Genomic DNA, 19,918 nt, shown 5'->3' on the forward strand with positions numbered 1-19,918 from the left:
GGCTTAAGTTGAAGTCTGGTCTTGTTTCACAACACAAACACATGCTAACAAAGTACAATCTGAACAACAAGCAGTTCAGACGTTGCTTTTAAACCTAATCCACAAACTAACATTGTGAATTACATGCCACTTTATTTCCTACTTATCTTACTGTCTACTTCCCCATTCTGATATTCGACCTTAACTTCAGCAAATCTTTTCTGTTAATGCCTTGAATTGGTTCCATGTGATTGGTCTATTTCGATATTTATACTGTGAGACTACTGTCTGCCATTGAATGTAGCTTTTGGAAAATTAAATAAAAAGGCAAAACTGTGTTACACTTTCAAGTACATTTATTTTCAGCGGAGGAATAAACTGACTGTAAACATCCAGGGGAGCAAATATGCGGTGTTATCTTTTAATAATAAGGGATCGTATTTCAAACCAAAATTCAGAAACCTTCCTTCGGTTTGTGTCATTTGCCTGTAGTAGTTCTTGTGTTCTTATACAGACATTCTTGCTTTATATTGGCACTAAGCACTACTCCGCTACCTCGGAGTACAGTCATCATGAATATATATATATATACAGTATATATACAGAATATATATATATATATGTACATATATATATATATATATATATATACAGTACAGACCAAATGTTTGGACACATTTTCTCATTGAATTCAATGAGAAGGTGTGTCCAAACTTTTGGTCTGAACTGAGTACAGACCAAAAGTTTGGACTCACCTTTCTAATTCAATGGGTTTTCTTTATTTTCATGACTATTTATAAGGCAAGAAATCCCACTTATTAACCTGACAGGGCACACCTATGAAGTGAAAACCATTTCAGGTGACTACCTCTTGAAGCTCATCAAGAAAATGCAGAGTGTGTGCAAAGCAGTAATCACAGCTAAAGGTTGCTACTTTGAAGAAACTAGAATATAAGGGCTATTTTCAGTTGTTTTACACTTTTTTGTTTAGTGCATATTTCCACGTGTTATTCATAGTTTTGATGCCTTCAGTGTGAATCTACAATGTCAATAGTCATGAAAATAAAGGAAACTCATTGAATTAAAAGGTGTGTCCAAACTTTTGGTCTGTACTGTATATATACGTATATATACAGTATATATATATATAGGATCAATTTATTACAAATACACTTAATGTACTTTAAAGATATGCATTTTAAATTTTTAACATATAAGCAGTGCCACTAAATTTAGTCTAAATTTGATTTCTTTCGACAGAATTTGACAGGAAATGTCTTCTTTACTGATGAAAATGTGTTGTACTAAATTAAGAGCTGCCATATATAAATGTGCCAAGGGAAAGTTTTTGTGACTTCCTCTAACATGATTACAGTGGAAAGAAACATTCTCCCTGCTTTCTTTATTGTTTTCTTTATCATTATGCAGAATTCATTCAAAGAAATCAATAATTACAGTGCTGACATTACTCAATCCTAAACAGATATGGAAATGTAATAAAAAATGAACAGTATATTATGGTGAACGGTTTAATGTCTTCTTTTAACATTGACAGGCTGTGTCCTCCATTTTACATTCAAACAGTAAAAGCAATAAACAGCATCTAGAAAATGAGCTTCACATGTAGCCACTATATATACATTCTGCCATGGGTAGAGAAAGAACAAATACAGTTATTGTTAAATTACTGAATATTTATTGTTTGCATTAAAAACAAAATACTGAAGCATAGTTGTGTTTACAGTAAAATTAATCTCAGACTAGTTTGTACAACTTCAACTTGTGCAAACTCCTAAATCACAGAATGAAAATGGGCTCTGGATTTTCTGGGGAGACTTCGGAGACTTCAGCATTCTCGATCAATTTATTGGTGTCGACCACATCAGGCTGAGATTTTTCGCCATTGAAGTACAATGGATTCTCAAAGGTGGGGAAGGGACGAGGAGATCTCTTGTAGAGCCAGAAAGCGACAACAATCATTGTCGAGATGATGGCAATAAGCATCACAACCACCAAACTTGTGTGGACACGACTGCGTGGATCGTCTCCTGCATGAGGCTCTGTACATGCAAAAAGTAGACAGGGATAAGTTTTTACTCAGTGCCATATGACTGTAATATTGGAAGAAAATACAAGTAATCAAAAATTGCACAAATCAGTAAGAGGTTCAACTTACGGGGTTTTGTATCTGTATCTGTCATCATAACTGTTCAGGAAAAAAAAGGGTGAAATAATTAATCTCTTTTCTTAAGTTCAGCTGTAGTCTACATCTTGTAAAGTGTGTAATTTAGAGCAGCTTCACTGGAGTTTACAGAGTTTATCAATGAATGTTCTTCATGGAATCAAAAAACAAAATAATATATGCAACCTTTTTGAAGTTTTGTGTCCATACATCAAGATACAGTCTAACAAAAACCAGATAATGAAGTTTATCGTCAAGTGTACACAGCAATAAACAGATTCCACTGGCAGTATGTATCAACCAAAGATCTAGTCAAAGCGGAAGAACTGCGTGTACGAAACTAATCCCACTTCATGGTTCGGTAACTTCTTAATTCAGTTTTGCAGCAATTACTGCCATTCTTTTATGTATGACTTTTGCCATACATAAAGTATTCTGTAGTATTGTATTCTGTAGTACTACAGTATTCCGTAGTATCTTTTACTACAGAATACTTATGCAATAAGATCATTTTAAGGTCGACTCAGTGAATTTAATTGGTCAAGGTTGTGTGGCAGCAGAATTAGGCCGAATCATTAACCCTCCATCGCTGTGCTTAACATTTGAAAAACAAAAGTCAAAACACCAAAGCAAACAAGTGTTTTTTTTTTGGTTGGATATGTAAAGATAAGCTGAATTTTTAAACTTCTTGAAAAGGTTTCAGGTTTTTGCACTGTGATATTTTTATTGTTTACATATTCATTGTTTTGCTTTTTTTTTTTTTTTTTCAAACAAATCTTCCAATCAGTCTTGAAAGAGTTTTAAACTTTTCTTCTTTATGGGATTTCTAAAGTGGCCTGATCGTGTTATGAGATCATGTGTTTTTTATCATAAAGCAGCTTACCTTTGGGTGTTTTACAGATATACGCTCTGTCGTGCCATCTGCGCCCTGAACTCCATGTCCCATCTTTAGTTGTTATGGCTCCAAAATCAGAATCAGGTTCATCTTCACCCCAGTTGATATAGTCGAGGACAGTTTTATCAAGCCATGCCCACGACCCTAATGACAAAAAAAACAAAATGCTGACAACACTTTTAAAATTAAGGAAGTGATTATAATATTTTATGTTTCAGTTGGCTCAGCTGAAAGCCCAAGAGGCTTAAAGGTGTTGCAGTAAGTTGTACATTCTCAGTGATTTGCAAATACAATTTAATAAAACACTTTATATAAAAATTAGCAGGCTAAAAAACTTCTTACCTTTGTGTGTCTTAAATATACCAATCCAAAAAGAGGTGTGGCTGTCTTGAAATACTTCTATGTTGCTTTTAAGAAATGCTTGCTCCAAGGGATCTTCAATACTTGTCAGGACACCACCTTAACATCAAAAATAATTTGGTTGTGACAACTTCTCAGCATCTACTGGATATTTTTTTTACTTATATTAACTGACCACATAATTTTAAACAAACTGATCTTACCATGTCTTACACAACTGCTAGCTGCATCTGCCCATTCAATTTCATCTGTGACAAACAGATAGCAGTTGCCTTTATATGGCAACCAGGTGTAACTATCCTGGTACTCCACACTGGTGTCTTCAGGGCAGCGTCCAGGAAATACAGTGGACTCTGTAGGTGCAACATCTAGAAAAGAAATCATCGATTGTGATGGACATAAAAAACGAATTTAAACTATCCTTACTTTCACATGCAGTTGTGCGTGTTTGTTTGTTTGCTACTTTCTACAACCTGGAAGATAGCAACACCTATATGCTAAGACTGATCTTTGTAAATACATGTGTTTTAGGGAGATTCTTTAATTCTTTCCATTTTATTATTTTGTTATAAGATGCACAACTGTACAACCTTAAAGTCTTGGTGGATTTTCTCTTACACATTTAAAATAGATTATTCAGTACCAAACAGCCAAAGCCATCTCCACATTTAACTGAAACCAGCCTAAATTGTTAAAATACAAAATAATATATAATTACAGTACAATATAGTCAGCTGAATAAACAGAGATTCATTAAAACTTGATATTATACCTGCAATTTGCTCTGAATCACAAGTGCATATAAATTTATGCTGAGCAAACAAAAGCAACCCAATGATGTGGCGCATTTGGATTTTGATGAGTTGAGTGGCTGATTGAATTTTATATCATTTTGTTCTGAATCCTGCCATAATAGTCACACCTGTTGACATCATGCAGACGCTGTTCATAGTCTGGTTGCAGAAAGCTGTCCGCCATTTTCCATCCACATCGACATACACACACGGTTTATTCCTGCTTGGTTCAAATTCGGCCCAGTTGGTGGAGCTCAAGTGCCAGCCATCAATGAACCTAAAATAACCTTGAGTCTGAAAGCAAGGACAAATTTCTTATTAAGAAAAGGATTTCTTTTAAGCATGTTAGAAAACCCCAAAATGAATGAGCAAACACAATTATACATTAAAACCAAATTATTAAACTTTGAAACAACCTATGACTGGGTTTCAGATCTCTGCAGCTCTTTACCTCATCTTTGTTAAGTCCAATCCACAGAGGAGTTTTGAGAGTCAAAGCCAGTAACTCAACATAGGCATTTGTCCACTCGGTTCGTAGGCTAGCCAGGTTGGCCTTATCATTTTCACACAATTTCTTGGCTTCGGCCCATGTTAGATTTTGAGTCACAGCCTTGATGCTGTCATTTCCCAGACTCTCATAAGTGGTAGGACTGATTGGATCTGAGTTATCTGAAATAGTCGGATCTGATGGGAGCAAAGCAAAAGCAATTTTATTTTCAGTGAAAAGCTGTTGAAGGTTATAAGCATCAAAATGTTTCCAAACCAGCAAAAGCTTGAACTCACTGATATCTTTATGACAGATGTATCCGTTTGTGTCATTGCACGACTTTATCAGCCATTTACCAACCCCGAAAGCTGAACTGCTGGACATCAGCACACACTCCTCCTGATTATGAGTAATAAAAAAATATTGTTAAAACTTATCATTACCTTCAAACCCATAATAAGCAAAAATGGAAAACATTTATGTAAGATTTATTTTTATTTATTACCTCATTCCATCTTTGATAAAATGATCCAGGACGTCTCTGATTTTTCTAAAGGGCAAAGGCAGATGCTATTGATAAGAACTGATGTACTTTTATTATTCCTAACTAAATACTAAATATCTTACAGATCAGAGTGAATAAACAAGGAAAAAATAAGTCCTTTAGTCCTTATCAGTCAATATAATTTCTTAGCCACACGAGGTCAGGAAAAACACAACCTGCTGCATGGAAACATTTGCTTTTGAATCATATTCTTTTCACATTGCAGTACAGTAAAGCAAAAGCTGACAAAAAATATGCATTGTTTTTAAACAATGTGTTTGCATATTAGTTTAATAAAACTAATTTATTTATAAGACAATTAGGAATTCATATTAACCCTGCTGATAAGCATAACACAGTAGTATAACTGAGAATATACTTACAGAATAACCCCAGTTGGTGTATTGCCTTGTTTTTCCATCACTCCAGAAAAATCCATCTTGCCTTATACAGTTTAATCCTATCCATAGATCCGTATTTGTTGCAGTAAGCATTTTAGTGATCAAGAATGCTGGAAATTCAAAGATCAAATTTTAGGTTTTTTTTTTCAGACTGAACATAACAGGTTTTTTAAGATGTGAATATTAATATTTAATATGAGAGCAAACCTTGAACTTGTCTTGTAGGAATGGAAACTAATTTGGCTTCAAAATTGACACATTGTGTTCTTGCACCTTCCCAAGTCACCTTGCGGTCACTTACTATTTTGTAACACTGTTGGCAACAAAAACATTTGAAATATGTAAAGAAAACAAAGCTTGATGTTAAAATCCTACACAATATATTCTTAATAAAAGCCAGGTATCTGGCTTGAACTGCTCCAGGATCCCTTCAAAATGAAGATGCCAATTGGACCACACTGTCCATAAAAATCATTAGACATGATTCCTGCTCCATTCACATGGTTGTGTCCTTGCCCATGGACACCACATTTCACCTACTGGAGACAAAAGCTGTCGCTCCAGTAATTCGCCATCCTTTGCGTATGAAAGTTTGCGTGAATGGAAATGATTGATTTTATTGTAAAGCATTTTTGAGGGTCTGGAATAACTATATACAAGTCTGGTGTCATTTCAAAGGTTGTGATCTATAAAACACAAACTTGATGCTCTAGCAGAGATAGAATTTGATACAGAAAATTGCTTTCTGTCATGTGTGCATGGATTTAATAATGTGTAAGCCATTCCTGCATATGGGCATACGTACACTTTTAGTACAAATTCTATGCAATCCTTTATATATGAGACACCAGTAAATTAATCATTCACTTGATTCAGGTGTGTTAAGAGGAGGGATGCATCCATGAATGCAGAACAGTGGCATTCATGGATTGTTGTTGAAGACTGCTGGCATAGGTTCACAATCTAATTTAGATTTGGTTTATTGGGTTGTTGTTTTTTTTTACCTTTGAACCAAATTTTTTCCATGTTTGTGGACATCCACCTTTGAGAGATATTGTTGGACGCTGCAGTGGTGTTGACAGGTGGTGAGGTTGATCTTTCACAAATGGACTGAGCCTCTCTTCCGCAGTTAGAAGTACGCCAATATCCTGCATGGACATCATAGATTCACTCAATAGCATCTTCATTTTGAAGCACTATGTTAATATTTTCAGACATTTCAGTTAGTGTTTGATACCTTTTTAAATATGCACATTTGTGATAACCTTACTTACCCTTATGATAACCCATAGTAACACAGTTCTCATCAAAGGCATTGGAATTCGGCTGATTTTCATCCCATCTTTGATAAGACACTGGAGTATCATCCAACCACCTGGTACCACAGACAGTCCATTTGAGTAATGTATATTTATGTGAAAAGAGCTTTCTATGCTATATTATTGTAATTAATGTAATGGCTATGGAACAGAATGGTGAGAATTAAACAGGTTTTAGCTTATATTGGTAACTCTCCCTGGTCACTGATCATAAAAAGGAGCAAAGTCTGGAGGAACTCAAACTTGGAACTGGAACATTGTTAAGTTGTAAACCTAACCATTCTGGGATCCTTAGACAAATATAATAGGAATTAGTTTATTTAATGCAAACAGTGATTTAAATGTTTCTAAACTGGCATTCGCATCAAAGACTGACATTTTTGACTTTAGAATTGTTTCAAATGGGCAGAAGTCCACATTTCTCTAAGCCATGCTCTGACTATTCACTCGGAAACCTTTACACAAAAGACTATATAAAAGCAAATCTAATGTTGTCAGACATTTACTGATCTTAACATCTTAACAGAACAGTTCAAACAAAACCTTAATATTCTCTAAAAATTCCTTTGACATAGAAGAGACTCAGTGGCTGACAAAATATGTCCCTTATTTATGCATTCTCCCCCATGACTACACAGTCAGGTTAACTGAATCAATTAGGTTCTGTCACAATCAAATAACAGAAAGGAACCTAAAAATATATTTTTTTTTAAATAAAATAAAATTGCACAATTTTTATTTAAGTAATATACATAGTGAGTATGTATTAGTAATACTCACCAAAATGACCCATCAAGATCCACTGATAAGCCTATATACCATGACCCATAGCCTCTTGAAATCTGTAGAAAAAAGCAAAGTAAATGCTGTATATGAATAGGCATATATGCCATATAAGTGTGCTGTGGAGTAAGATGACTTTACCCACCTGTTTCCATATGAAAATGTTTTCCTCTTTATTGTTGATTACTACCAAGTCACCATGTCTCCTTTTGCAGAAGTCACGAGCCTCTTCCATAGATTTAGGCATTCTGTTCAGGAAATATTGTCTCCCTTTCCATATAAGCCAACCATCTAATGTGGTGTTAAATTCTGTAAAGATTTTGAATGGATGTGACATTACTATTCAAGTTACTAATCTGGCATATAAAAAGAAAAGACATTTTGGTTGGTGTTTTCTTTGTAACAATGCTTATTAGCAATGAACATTGAAGAGCTTCTTGTTATATGATGACAAATTTGTAAGGGTTATGTTTTTTTTAGGGTTAAACATCAGCAATAAGTATATTCAGTATGTTAAGTATACTAATTTCCCTCTTCCAATCATGGATTAAAAGTAATTGCTAGTTTTCTATGATGGAAAAAAAAATATTAATCTGCATTCTTTTATCACAGCCCAGAGCTATTATGGTGAGTTAGATGTTCAATTAGTATATTTAAACTAGATTCAGCATTTTAATTTTAAGGACAATGTCAATGTAGTCTTACCTGGTGCTGTATTGTTGGGAGGTGGTTTTAGAGTTGCTCCTGCAAAAACACAAAGCAAGTTTAAATGTTATGTAAGTACTTTTAGGGAAATATGCTATTTTCTTAATTTTTTGCATTTGAATATCTGTCTGATGTCACATTGTAAATTGTGACATCAGCCATTGAGTGAGACTGGATCCAAGTCAGGAATTTTTTTTTTATCTCTATATAATTATGTAATATAAACAAATTGAACTAAAAACACACACAACCATCAAAATATATTTTTAGAAAAAGGTATAGTTTTCTCTCTACCTGCTCGAATCTGACACAACCAGTCATTGTAGCTTTCACAATTCAGCTCGTTCCAGGAGCCTTGCTCATCCCAGTTATACAACACAAATTCAGTACAGGTTTCATCGTTGTTTACGTTGCTTGGTTCTCCTTCCTGCCAGTGCTGGAAGTTTAACTACAAGAAAAAGATATAGTAAGGAGTGTTTCGTTAATTTTATTTTAGAAATGTTAGCTAAAACAGAACAGATTGATATTTGGTTTAAAAAAGGAAAACTAAAATCTACTAACCGCACTTCCATCAGTCCATACATAACCGTTTGGATTTTCAAAGTGAAGTCCAATCCAAGCTTTGCCACCTCTGCTGTAGGCACATAATTACACAAGTCACAGAGATTAAACTTTGGTATAAGATAGAGCTGTTGTTAGAGATTACAAAAAAGTGAATTACTGAGTACCAGCATATTATTTGAATCTATCCGCCCCCTGAAACATGTGGTAAAACTTATAACACCCAAGACAATTGTGAAAGATACCACAACCTTGAGCTGGTGCTTGGTTTGTCTGCTATAAGAACGACTGGTTTATGAACTCCACAGAAACATTTATCACAAAAATTTCTATTTTCTATTCAAAAATTCCTTTAAGCATATAATGTATTCCTGTTAAAGGGTACCTATTAAACTAGGAGGTCTGTGGCTGTACAAAACGTGCTTATTATTATTATTTTTTACATCATTCACAGATCTGTCTATTATGAGCTCCTTTAGTAATGAGATGTTTCAGGGCTATGTCACTATTATGCAAATAAGCTGCTGAGTGGACTAAGCTAAAAGAGGCAATGAATTCTACCTTTTGTTTCACCTCTGACCTGTTTATAAGGTGGAAACAGCATAACCCCTCTAAAATAATTGCTTTTAGCATAGGGTACGTTTTCTCATTTAATATACTGAACAGGACAGCTCTTGTCTTTGAATGTATAGCTATATTCATAAGAATTTCTGAAATACATGTGTTAAACAGTTTTTAGCTGTGGGTAAATGCAGTGCTACTTGTGTATTGTGTTATTTTAGGAGATCTGTTTCTATGTCTCATTTTAAAACTCGAAAGACTCACAATTTCAGGTGTGCACAGATTTAGGACCCACAAATACTTTAATTAATTTGCGTCAAAATTGATAGAATAAAAAAAAAATCAAAGAGGGCCAACTGACATAAAGCTGCATTTCACTTTATTAATTGTATATAGGAGGGTTTAGGAGTTCCAAAATAGTTACTGTACGTATAAGCCTGTAGTTATTTTTAACATCTAGTCTTTTTAAGACCAGAAGTTGGCAGCCAGGAGATAACTGTAAATAAACACCAAGTAGTTGTAATACCTAATCATGTGAAACTTTAAGTCCAACATACTTTTAGACACAAAACACATTTAATTATTTACGTGATATAATTAACATAATACATTCACAGATTTAATCACATAGAAGACAATCTAAGGTTGTAAGGAGAACTCAAAGTCCACAGCATTTGGAATCACATTCTGATATCTGTCCAATAAGCAGAACTGCACCAATATGAACAACCACTGTTTATTTCCATCTTGTTTGTGATTGTTCAGACATGAAATAGTAATCAAAAACAGGATTGTGGCACATTTAACTGAAGTAGAGAATGAAAGTAGATAGTGTGGTCATCACTTTTGCACAGTGTTGAAAGTGTAGGAAAATATCAAGATTGCCATAACAGCAGCACCCAAATTTTCATATCTTGCATTCCTGATAATTACTCTACAACTTAGAACACTTAGCTATGTAATAATAGCACACTATTTAAGTCAGTCTGGAGAAAAAATACACAAAATATGATATATACAATTTAATAATAAAAATAATTAAAAGGAGCCTCACAAAGAAACCTATTAAATTAATGTGTAAGCTCCTGTCATTAGTTTTAGCCTTCATCCTCCTCAGTCATTTTAATAGATAAACGTTTAGTTTACTTTGCACAAACTTTTCATAGTTTTTATGTCCATGTGACCTACAGGATCGTTGCCACCTTCTTAATACACAGAAACTCTTGTCCCAGCTATGGACATGGTGCACTCCATCAATCATTTGTTGCAACCGGGACAGTAAGAAAGGACATTTACTTTCCGGTTTATTCATAAAGCTGCACTTGCACTTTAGAAACATCAGCTGCAGCGCTGTAGCTATAGCACAGTGCCACAGTATGTTTTGTTTAATGAACGGATAAGAACCAGTCACTAGGTAGTAGATCGGGAAAGGGAGGACATCACATGAAAGTAAGACTGTCTTGCTCCAAGCACCACACCAGGTATTGCAGGTATTGCAATAGGTATTGCAATATGTATTGCCTATTGCAATACCTATTGCCAATAGGCAATAGGTATGCCTATTGGTTCCCTGAAAAACGATGAAAACTCTGACATTTTCATCAATCAAAGAATGCCCCCTGGATGCTTTGAATAGAATCTGAAAAGTGGGCCTGTCTGGGGAAAAAAGGACATTCGATCACTTGAAGTAACGTGTTCAGTAATTACCTTGCAACCAATAGTTCAGAAGAGCTGTGGATGCTTAACAGGTCTCCTCCGATAGCCCTGCAATAATCTCTGGCTTCAAACCAGGTCTTCTCCTCTGAACGTGGTCCTGTGAAAAACTTAAAAACAAAAAAAAAAGTTACCTCAAATAAAGTTCAAATAATAATAATAATAATAATAATATTCACAAATTAATTTTAAGAGAATATAATCTTTTCGTGTGAATTGCTTTCACTAAGCTACTTTTGTTTACCTTCGCGCAAACATTTCTTGTTCCCACTCGATTCCAACCATCTGGACACTTGGGAGGAGTTTGAGTTTGGGGCGGTATTGTTGAAACTACCCCCTCTGCCATGTATTTGCAGATGTATTTCTCCTTGTTGGTGCAGGGCAGTATGTCCCAGAGTCCAGCCGAAACCCCACTCGCCATAGCAACACAACCTTGTAGGTTACCTAAATGATTCATGAAATAAGAGTGATTGTCTTATTTTTGTCTGTGTTTGTTTTGTTTTCTGCTTTGTATGCCTTAAATCGAGCAATGATATTTCACAGAGATCCATACCTGGCATTCCACCATTCCAGTGAGTAAATCTCACAAACTGCTGTATTGGTCCAGGTAAAGACATCATGGTTATTCTGATTAGAGAGACCGATCCAGAAGTGTTTCTCCGGTCTCAGTCCTACCAGACTCACAAGGAAGGCATTATCCACCCTGTAGGTATTTATAAAAGTTAATAAATCTGTGTATTTATGCTTCATCTATCAGTAGTAAAAGTCGCTGCCTGGTCTTAAGGTTTGGGCTTGAATGTTAAAATGTTTCTGAACCATTGCTGCAAGTCAAATTGTTAAATATTGTTGGGTAAATTTTAATACCTACAGTCTGCCTCAGAAACACTATGAGAATTTTTACCCATTTGAGACATCGGCTAAGTAGGAAGCTGCGCTCCTGCAGTCTTCTTTAGCTTCTTCAAAGGTTTTGGTCTCAGTACCCACAAAGTAACAAAAAGAGCCATGTCTTCTCCAGCCCTAAAAAGATTTTGGTCATTGATTAGAATCAAACATTTATACCAAACCTTGTAATCTTGTAATGTATTTTTTTTCTCATGTAAAATGATAGATATTGAAAACATATGATTCATAATTCACTAACAAGTTTGCAGCCGACATCCAACTGTAACTCCACTTCATCTCCAGTTATTTCAATGGCATTTTGCTTCATACAAATATATCCGTGCTTTTCATCGCAGTAACGGTCCGCCCAATTTCCATTCTGCAAAAAGTAAAGTGAAGTGTTTTAAAAGGTGGATGGTACTAAAACCATTTACAACAATATAATATATTTTTTGAAGTGTGTTTGGTAATACTACAAAAAAAGCATGATAATTGATCACAACCTAAAAGTTGTGATCAATTATCACAACTTTTTGGTGCAGTTAGCAAGGCAAAGCTTTTGCATATTCAATATAAAAACCCAAAACATATAATGAAAATTGTGAAAGTATAAGACAGTAGACAAAAATAACAGCAGTGCTCATATTTAGCTGTTAGTTTTGTTGCTTCTGTTCTCTGATCCTGTTTCAAACAGTCTAACGTGAGATCAGAGGCAAAGTAAGAGGCGCAAATACAAATTATTCTGAAAATATTATCTTTTGTTCATGTTTATGTAAGATTTGATCAATAAATTTGATTTTATTTGAACAACTGAACTATTCATCACAATTGTATAGCAAGAAAAATATACATATATGCAGAAACTAAGTACATATGAATACCAAAAAGTAGTATACTCCAGTCAGAAAAACATTATATGAATTGGTAACTAGGTTGCAATTCATATAATTCATCAATTATATGGTTGCCAATTTATAACCTCAATATTTTAAGAGGTAAAAGAAAATTTTTGTCCCTTGTGTAGTTATAAATTCCTCTTATAGTGATATGCATTCTGATCTCTTTTTTCTAAGATTTGCAAAAACGTAGACAAATAAAATGAAACAAACATTTGAATATTATCTGAAATATGTGAATATGTGACAATAGTGAGTCTTACTGATAATAGATAATAATAGTAATAGAGTTAATATATAATATGTGTATATGTAAAATACATGCACACGTGTATAAAACAAATGCAGATGCTCCATACCTCTCCTTTAATGAGAACGCAATCTTCTTCAACAGTGGACACTGTGGGTTCTCCAGGTTCCCAGCTGGTGAAGGTGACGGTTGTGTGGTCACTCCAGTCAAACAACCCTTCAGTGGTTCTGTCATTCAGTCCTATCCAGAGCTCATCAGAGGGTCCTATGGACATTAAGAGTGAAATATTTTAAAATATCTACAAAAATTTGTATACATGGAAATAATTATGTCTCAGTATGCACGTGTTTGAATGTGCATGTTGTCTCTTCATCAATTGGAGTGTTTGAAACAAGATTTTAAATGAAGGAAACAGCATGGCTTAATGGGCAAACTTATGTCCTTACATGTAATTTGAGTAACAGGTTGGTAGATTCACAGGTGTTTTAAACCTTAGCAGAAGGCACAATTTGCAAAATCTGTGAGAATTTATTTTTATTTTTACTAAAGCAGATGGACTCATTTTGTTTGCCATTATATATCTTCTAGTCTTGGCTATTTTGTGCCATTCAAAATGAAAACACATACAGAAAATGCCAAGTTTAACCATCATACTGCCGAAAATCATTTGAAAAATCAAATTTAAAGTAATTTCTGGATAGCAAAGAGGTTGATGTTGCCTCTTTCTTGTTCTTTTAAGAGGAAGTCACTACCACATATTGATAATGACATGTCTTCTCCTTCTGCAGTGTCTGACGAACTATTTCTTTATGTAGGACAAATACTGCCTTGTTGGTGTGGAAAAGGCCTTTTTCAATTGTTTTCCGATGGCACTGAAACAAAAGACCAGCACGCAATATTGTGATTAAATATAAGAATGTCTTGTACCATATCCAAGCTGAGAGATGACGAAGCTTTGGTCCTCAATGTTGCGTATGTTAACGAGTTCACTTCCCTCTTTGCGACACTCTGTCAGAGCATTGGACCATGACATTGGTGTGCGGTAAAGGTAAAAACAGTGTCCATTGTAAGGGATCCAGTGATTTGAGCAAAATCCTTCTTCAACTGATGAAAAGAACAAACATACAGAGACTGAATGACAAAGTTCTTTGAAGTAATGATGCAGAGAAAATACAAATGTAAAATTCTTCAGTGTGAAGTAATTTTCAGTACATCGTGGCGGAGCTGGTGGGATTCCGCCTTTGTAGCAGATGTAGCCAAGTTTCTTTGTGCAAGTGGAACTTTGCCACGAGAACTGCCCAGAGGTGTCAAGAACTGCGCAGTTGTGTCCGGGATTAGGAAGTGGGTGCCCTGAAACAATATGGTAATTTAAGTCAAATTTACACTTTACTAAGGAAATTATAAGAAAAAGGCACCATCACATATACGACCATAACATGTCGCAAGTCAAAAATGAGTAGTTTGTTAAGTACAGAGTTTCACAGAAATTTAATTAGAATTTAATTTAATTAGGTAGATTCTCATCCAATTCATCCCTAGTTATGCATGCAATCTAGCTTCATTTATAATATGAACTGTTGAAAACATATGTTTAATATTATGTTTTTGCATTGAGTCACCTGATTTACAGCAATCTATCCTCCAAGAATATGGAAACAGTGGCAATTTTATTCCATATAGCTTTTGTTTTTGCATATTTTAACCTGTTATTACAGATCATCACTTTCACAAGAGAACATTACTACATTTGCTGATGTTATTATATAAACAACTTGTGCTCCAAGAGTCAACCTTGAAGCAAGAGTGTATCAATCTCCCTTTTTGACTGATCAGCCTGATCGGTTTTCAATCAAACAATGGGTCCTGGAAGAGCACCATCTCCAAGGCCATTGTTCAAGTGATAGTCTGTCACAAAAGGCTAAAATTTTACTCATCTCTTGGTAGATGTGAAACAAATTAAAGAATAACAGCTGAGCAGGTGGTTTAATACAGCCTGCAGTGACAAATAATGTAACTTTAGAGTAGTAACCAGATATTTGTTGGCCTTTACAGAAGTTGTGTAGCAAAAATCAGCCAGAACATTAAGTCTCCCTGAGTAGCTAAAACAATTTTTTTTTTCAACAAACTCATGGTAAGATGCGTCCTGTCTACAACAGCCTAGGGTACCATTTTAAATGTAATCTTAGGACAAATGATCCAAATAATATCTTTATGTGATTTGAAATAATACAACTGAAGAAGGGATATTAAACATCCAACCTGAAATGGCATCACAGCTTTTTTAATAAGAGAAACATTCCAAAGGGAAACAATAGCACAGTCTAAATAATATGAACATATTAGTGTTAAGGTGTTAACAAAGGTTTTCTTAAATTTTAGAGAAATATTATTGTTAGTATAAATTTTTATTTTATTAAAAAAATATATCTAATAACAGTCTCCATAATGCTTTCTAAGGTTTGTAGTAAGTTTTAGCTAAAGTCTCAAATATTTTATGTTTCTCGAAAGTTTTTCTCACAACATAACTTCCTGCAACTAATGATCAGATAAGTTCATCTAAACATCACTTGAAAAAACAATGAAAAGCTTTAACTCAGTAAAATTTCAAATATCTGGGGTTTTTTACAATTCAAGCTGTGTTGTTTTTGTTTCAGGCTACAATTTACTAGATTTTTATGCATCAAAAACTTTGAATTTCTTAAAACAGGCTGAATTTAAGAATTTAAGTTTTTAAGTAAAACATTCCCTTTAAATAATGGTTACAGCTGAAATTTTCACCAACTCCTCAGTTGTTTCATATTGATCAGGAAAACTCTACTTCTGAGATGATCAATGATGCAATGATGCATAACTTACCGGCATCCCAGTTTATGTAACGGAAGGGCTTTTCATCAGTCCACTGCCAGCCATGTTCTGAGCCCAAACTCAATCCAATCCAAAGCTTGTGTCTTCCTGTTCCTGTTAGTCCTGAGAGTTGCATAATGTTTTCATGGCAGAAAGGGTAAAAAAAAAACAAAAGAAAAGTGAATACTTAATTCCTCTTTTTCATTGCTTAACAGCAAAACTGCACCACTACAATATTTTCTATGTAGACTATTTAGCCACAGTTAACTAACATTTAATGTTGGAGTTTTGATGATGTTGAAATAATATCATTAAACAATAATTTGCTAGGACAAGAGAATATAGACCAGGGGTCTTCAGACCCAGGCCTCAAGGGCTAATGTCCTGGAACTTTAAGAAGAGTCTCTGCTTCAAAACACCAGAGGCAAATAATGAGCTCATTAGCAGGAAGTAATTCAGCCATTTAATGTACATGTGTTGGCCCAGGGACTAACCCAAAAGTCACAGGTCATTGACCATTTAGGCCAGGATTGGAGGACAATGGATAAATGATGGATGAAACTACAACACACGAGAAATTTCTGCTTGTCGCTGTGAAACTTGTTTTTTTAAACAGAGCATAGATCTGCAGAGCACAGTGATCAAACAGTATGGGCTTTAATCTTCCCAGGTTACTTTTCCCCTTCTTGCTTACAATTACATAAAGACACAGAGAATATTTAAAAATGGAGGAAGGTCTGTTGACGCAAGGACATGCTCCTGTTGCTACTTTTTCTTGACAAAATTATTGTCATTATCAAGACGGAATATTATTCCTATTATTTCAGTTTTCTCTATTGTAGTTATTGTTGCCTCCCTAGGTTTTTCTTTTTCAAGTTATAACAACTATTTTAAAAACACTAGCATTGAGGTAGCATGGTTATTATGCTATATTATCAAAATATATATATAAAAAAACACTTCTTGGTAAAATAAAAAAGTGCTACAGGGAGCAGTTAAGTTGCAAAACTAAAACCATTTGTAAAACTATTTAAAATATCAACAGACTGCACCTACCTGTGAGGAAGGCCTTCTCGACAGGATCGACAATGCTAACCAGAAACGCAGCCTGCTGTTTGCAGCTGGTGTCAGCCTGAGCCCAGGTCAGAGCTGCCTGCATGTTCACCTGGTAATAAGCTCCTGTAACAAAGTTTCTGTTCCAGTGTTCTGTGGCTGTGCAGGTATAAAAAAACACAACTGTTTTATTATCTTTGTTTGTGTTCAAACATATATCAGACACTATATTTCTTTTAAGTGTTGTCTTATTAGAAGTGTAATCGGCAATTTCAGTACTTGATGGCATGTGTCCTGTATGTTTAAGATGTTTATTTTATCAAAACCACATAAAATGGTCATTACCAGATCTCTGCATATTATGATAAAATGCTTAGGATGTAATTCTCTCATGTAATTTCAATCAGACTAAATTAGCCAGAACTGTCATATTTTGTTAACAAGACATTGTTTTCCATATAAAGACATTTCCAGCAGAGCTTAGCAATAGAAAGAGCTGGCAAACTTACAAGAAGTTGGGCAGTATCCTTGCTGTTCATGCTGATATTTGGTTTCAGTTGCACACCAGCTGCGCTTCGTTTTGGAGTCATATGTGGTGCAGTCTCCATACCATCGGTCTTTGTACATGAAGGGAAACATGCAGATTTTGCCAAACGCATTGCCTCCAATTGTGTAATATTCTACAGGGGAAATAAAAGGTTCTTCATGTTAAGTCACCCAGTTTTTCAAGGGAATAAAATTATTTTCATGTCTTTTAAGTATTTTTTACTACAAATTTTCCACTTTGAGGAAATGGAAAAAAAGAAGTGAACATTTCACTGATGTTCATTAGTTTCATTGTTTACAACTTCCACATACCCACAAAGTCACAAACACAAATGATTTGTACCTCTGTGTGTTCTTGTACAGGCCCCACTAGATGTCCCCACAATGGTCAGTTGGTTGTTTGGCCCAACAGTTTTGGACAGAACGATTGATTCATCTGCTCTGACTTCAATGTAGAACGGCTGCTTCTTTCAGATTAAGCAGGGTTCCGTTTTGGCAAACCCACTTCTGCAGGTCACTCTTTTCGTCGCAGTCGTACTGGCTCACCTCACTCCCTACACTTTTGCCCTGAGCACCCAGACATTTCTTGGTCGAAACCACAAAAAGCCGGTTACCGGTTGTCCAGCGAATTTCAGTGCAGCGAGTACCTCTTTTAGCCAAACAAAACCCAGTGGCCTTGTTCATCAGAATAAATGGGGAATCTGCAAAGAAAAACATTTAAAATAAAACAGGTTTTATGCCTTAAAGTTTATATATATACTGTATATATATATATATATATATATATATATATATATATATATATATATATATATATAATTGTAGTATCACTGTAGTATCACTGCAAAATTTAAAGTCATTCAAGTGCAAGGTTTAAATACAAAGTGGGGTTATGCATTTGTTAATGTCTGTTTTTTTGTCTGTTTGCATGTCTCTGTGACTTAAATATAAATACCACTTCTCACTTTATTTGAAAATTCTTTTATAAAAGTATTGTTTTTCATTAAATAAAATTAAAACTGCCACAACTAGAACCTTATAAGCTTATTTGTCAAAATGTTACATGTTTCATATAAAATAAATGCTAAAATAATGCAAATATAGCATAATAAAGGATATCTGAAGCTATTAAATATATTTTCAGGCATGCATTCTATAAGCAAATCTGCACCAATAATTATCTATAAAAATGCACAAGAAACATCATCACCAAAATCTGACATAATAATAAGTGACATACAGAACAACATAGGTTACACAATACCATTTGTTAATGTTGTCGATCCCTGCAATGCTAGCATGAGGAGCACAAGGGCTGCAAGAGCAATCCTTTTAGGTGACATTCTTCTAAGTCCCAAAGCAGCAGACATCATCCCTGCATTGCAAGCAGAGGACATATGAGTACAAACATGAAAAGGAGGGAATCTTAATAGCACACCGACATGTTCTCCTTTTTTTCTCTTTTCATTGAGAAACGGTCATGTTTCAGATTGGCACATTTCAACATTTTGCTTCTGGCTAAAAAAAAAAGCAGGAAGTAAGGACAGCATGCACAAAAACACATACACAAACATGCCTTTCCCTCGCACGGATGTTACGCTCCAGAAATGGAAAAAGCTGGCCCCATTCATTATGCAAAAAAAGTTGCTTTGGGTAAGCACAATTCATGCAGAAAACATTTAGTACACAAACATGTTTTTTTCCTCGCAAGGATGTTACACTCCAGAAATGGAAAAAGCTGGCCCCACTCACTATAGGAAAAAAATTACTTTGGGTAAACACAAATAAATAAGAAAACATTTAGCACGTTCTTAATAGAAATGTGAATGATTGAGATTTTGGACCACAATGCACTTTGAAAAAAAACACTGAGGCATTAGGTTGACACGACTTAACCTTATGTTGCAACTGCATCCATTTTCCAGCTACTCAAAACAACTACAACTAAAGATTTTGTTTTCAATAATTAGCAACTGTTATGTGTTCATGCAAAACGTGTGAAAAGATTTAGCTTTTTAGTTACCTTATCAGAGTTTTGAATATCCAGCAGCCTTAAGCAAATGTTTTTACACAGCATGTGTTTTCATTAACATCTGGGTCATATATGAAGTTTTTTTTATGAGTATGAAAAAAACAAAGCAAAATTCACATGCCACCAAGGAT

At 34.7% G+C, this 19,918-nt stretch overlaps 1 protein-coding gene across 1 annotated transcript; it reads right to left on the reverse strand.

The window, feature by feature from the left end:
- Nucleotides 1-1,492: 1,492 nt before the first annotated feature.
- LOC116721523 (macrophage mannose receptor 1-like) lies at nt 1,493-19,160 on the reverse strand. The gene is given in 34 exon segments (XM_032565309.1): nt 1,493-2,039; nt 2,156-2,185; nt 3,045-3,200; nt 3,399-3,515; nt 3,620-3,784; nt 4,339-4,504; nt 4,662-4,894; nt 4,994-5,096; nt 5,203-5,247; nt 5,625-5,752; nt 5,850-5,955; nt 6,647-6,703; nt 6,705-6,790; nt 6,917-7,017; nt 7,742-7,803; nt 7,890-8,053; nt 8,450-8,488; nt 8,744-8,897; nt 9,011-9,083; nt 11,279-11,394; nt 11,529-11,728; nt 11,838-11,871; nt 11,873-11,987; nt 12,186-12,301; nt 12,426-12,545; nt 13,422-13,576; nt 14,240-14,416; nt 14,525-14,662; nt 16,169-16,279; nt 17,213-17,368; nt 17,719-17,889; nt 18,099-18,225; nt 18,227-18,456; nt 19,020-19,160. Coding segments are annotated over 34 exon segments (4,347 nt in total). The 5' UTR covers nt 19,153-19,160; the 3' UTR covers nt 1,493-1,776.
- Nucleotides 19,161-19,918: the final 758 nt, after the last annotated feature.

Source organism: Xiphophorus hellerii, chromosome 6, assembly GCF_003331165.1.
Source record: "Xiphophorus hellerii strain 12219 chromosome 6, Xiphophorus_hellerii-4.1, whole genome shotgun sequence".
Lineage (NCBI taxonomy): Eukaryota > Metazoa > Chordata > Actinopteri > Cyprinodontiformes > Poeciliidae > Xiphophorus > Xiphophorus hellerii.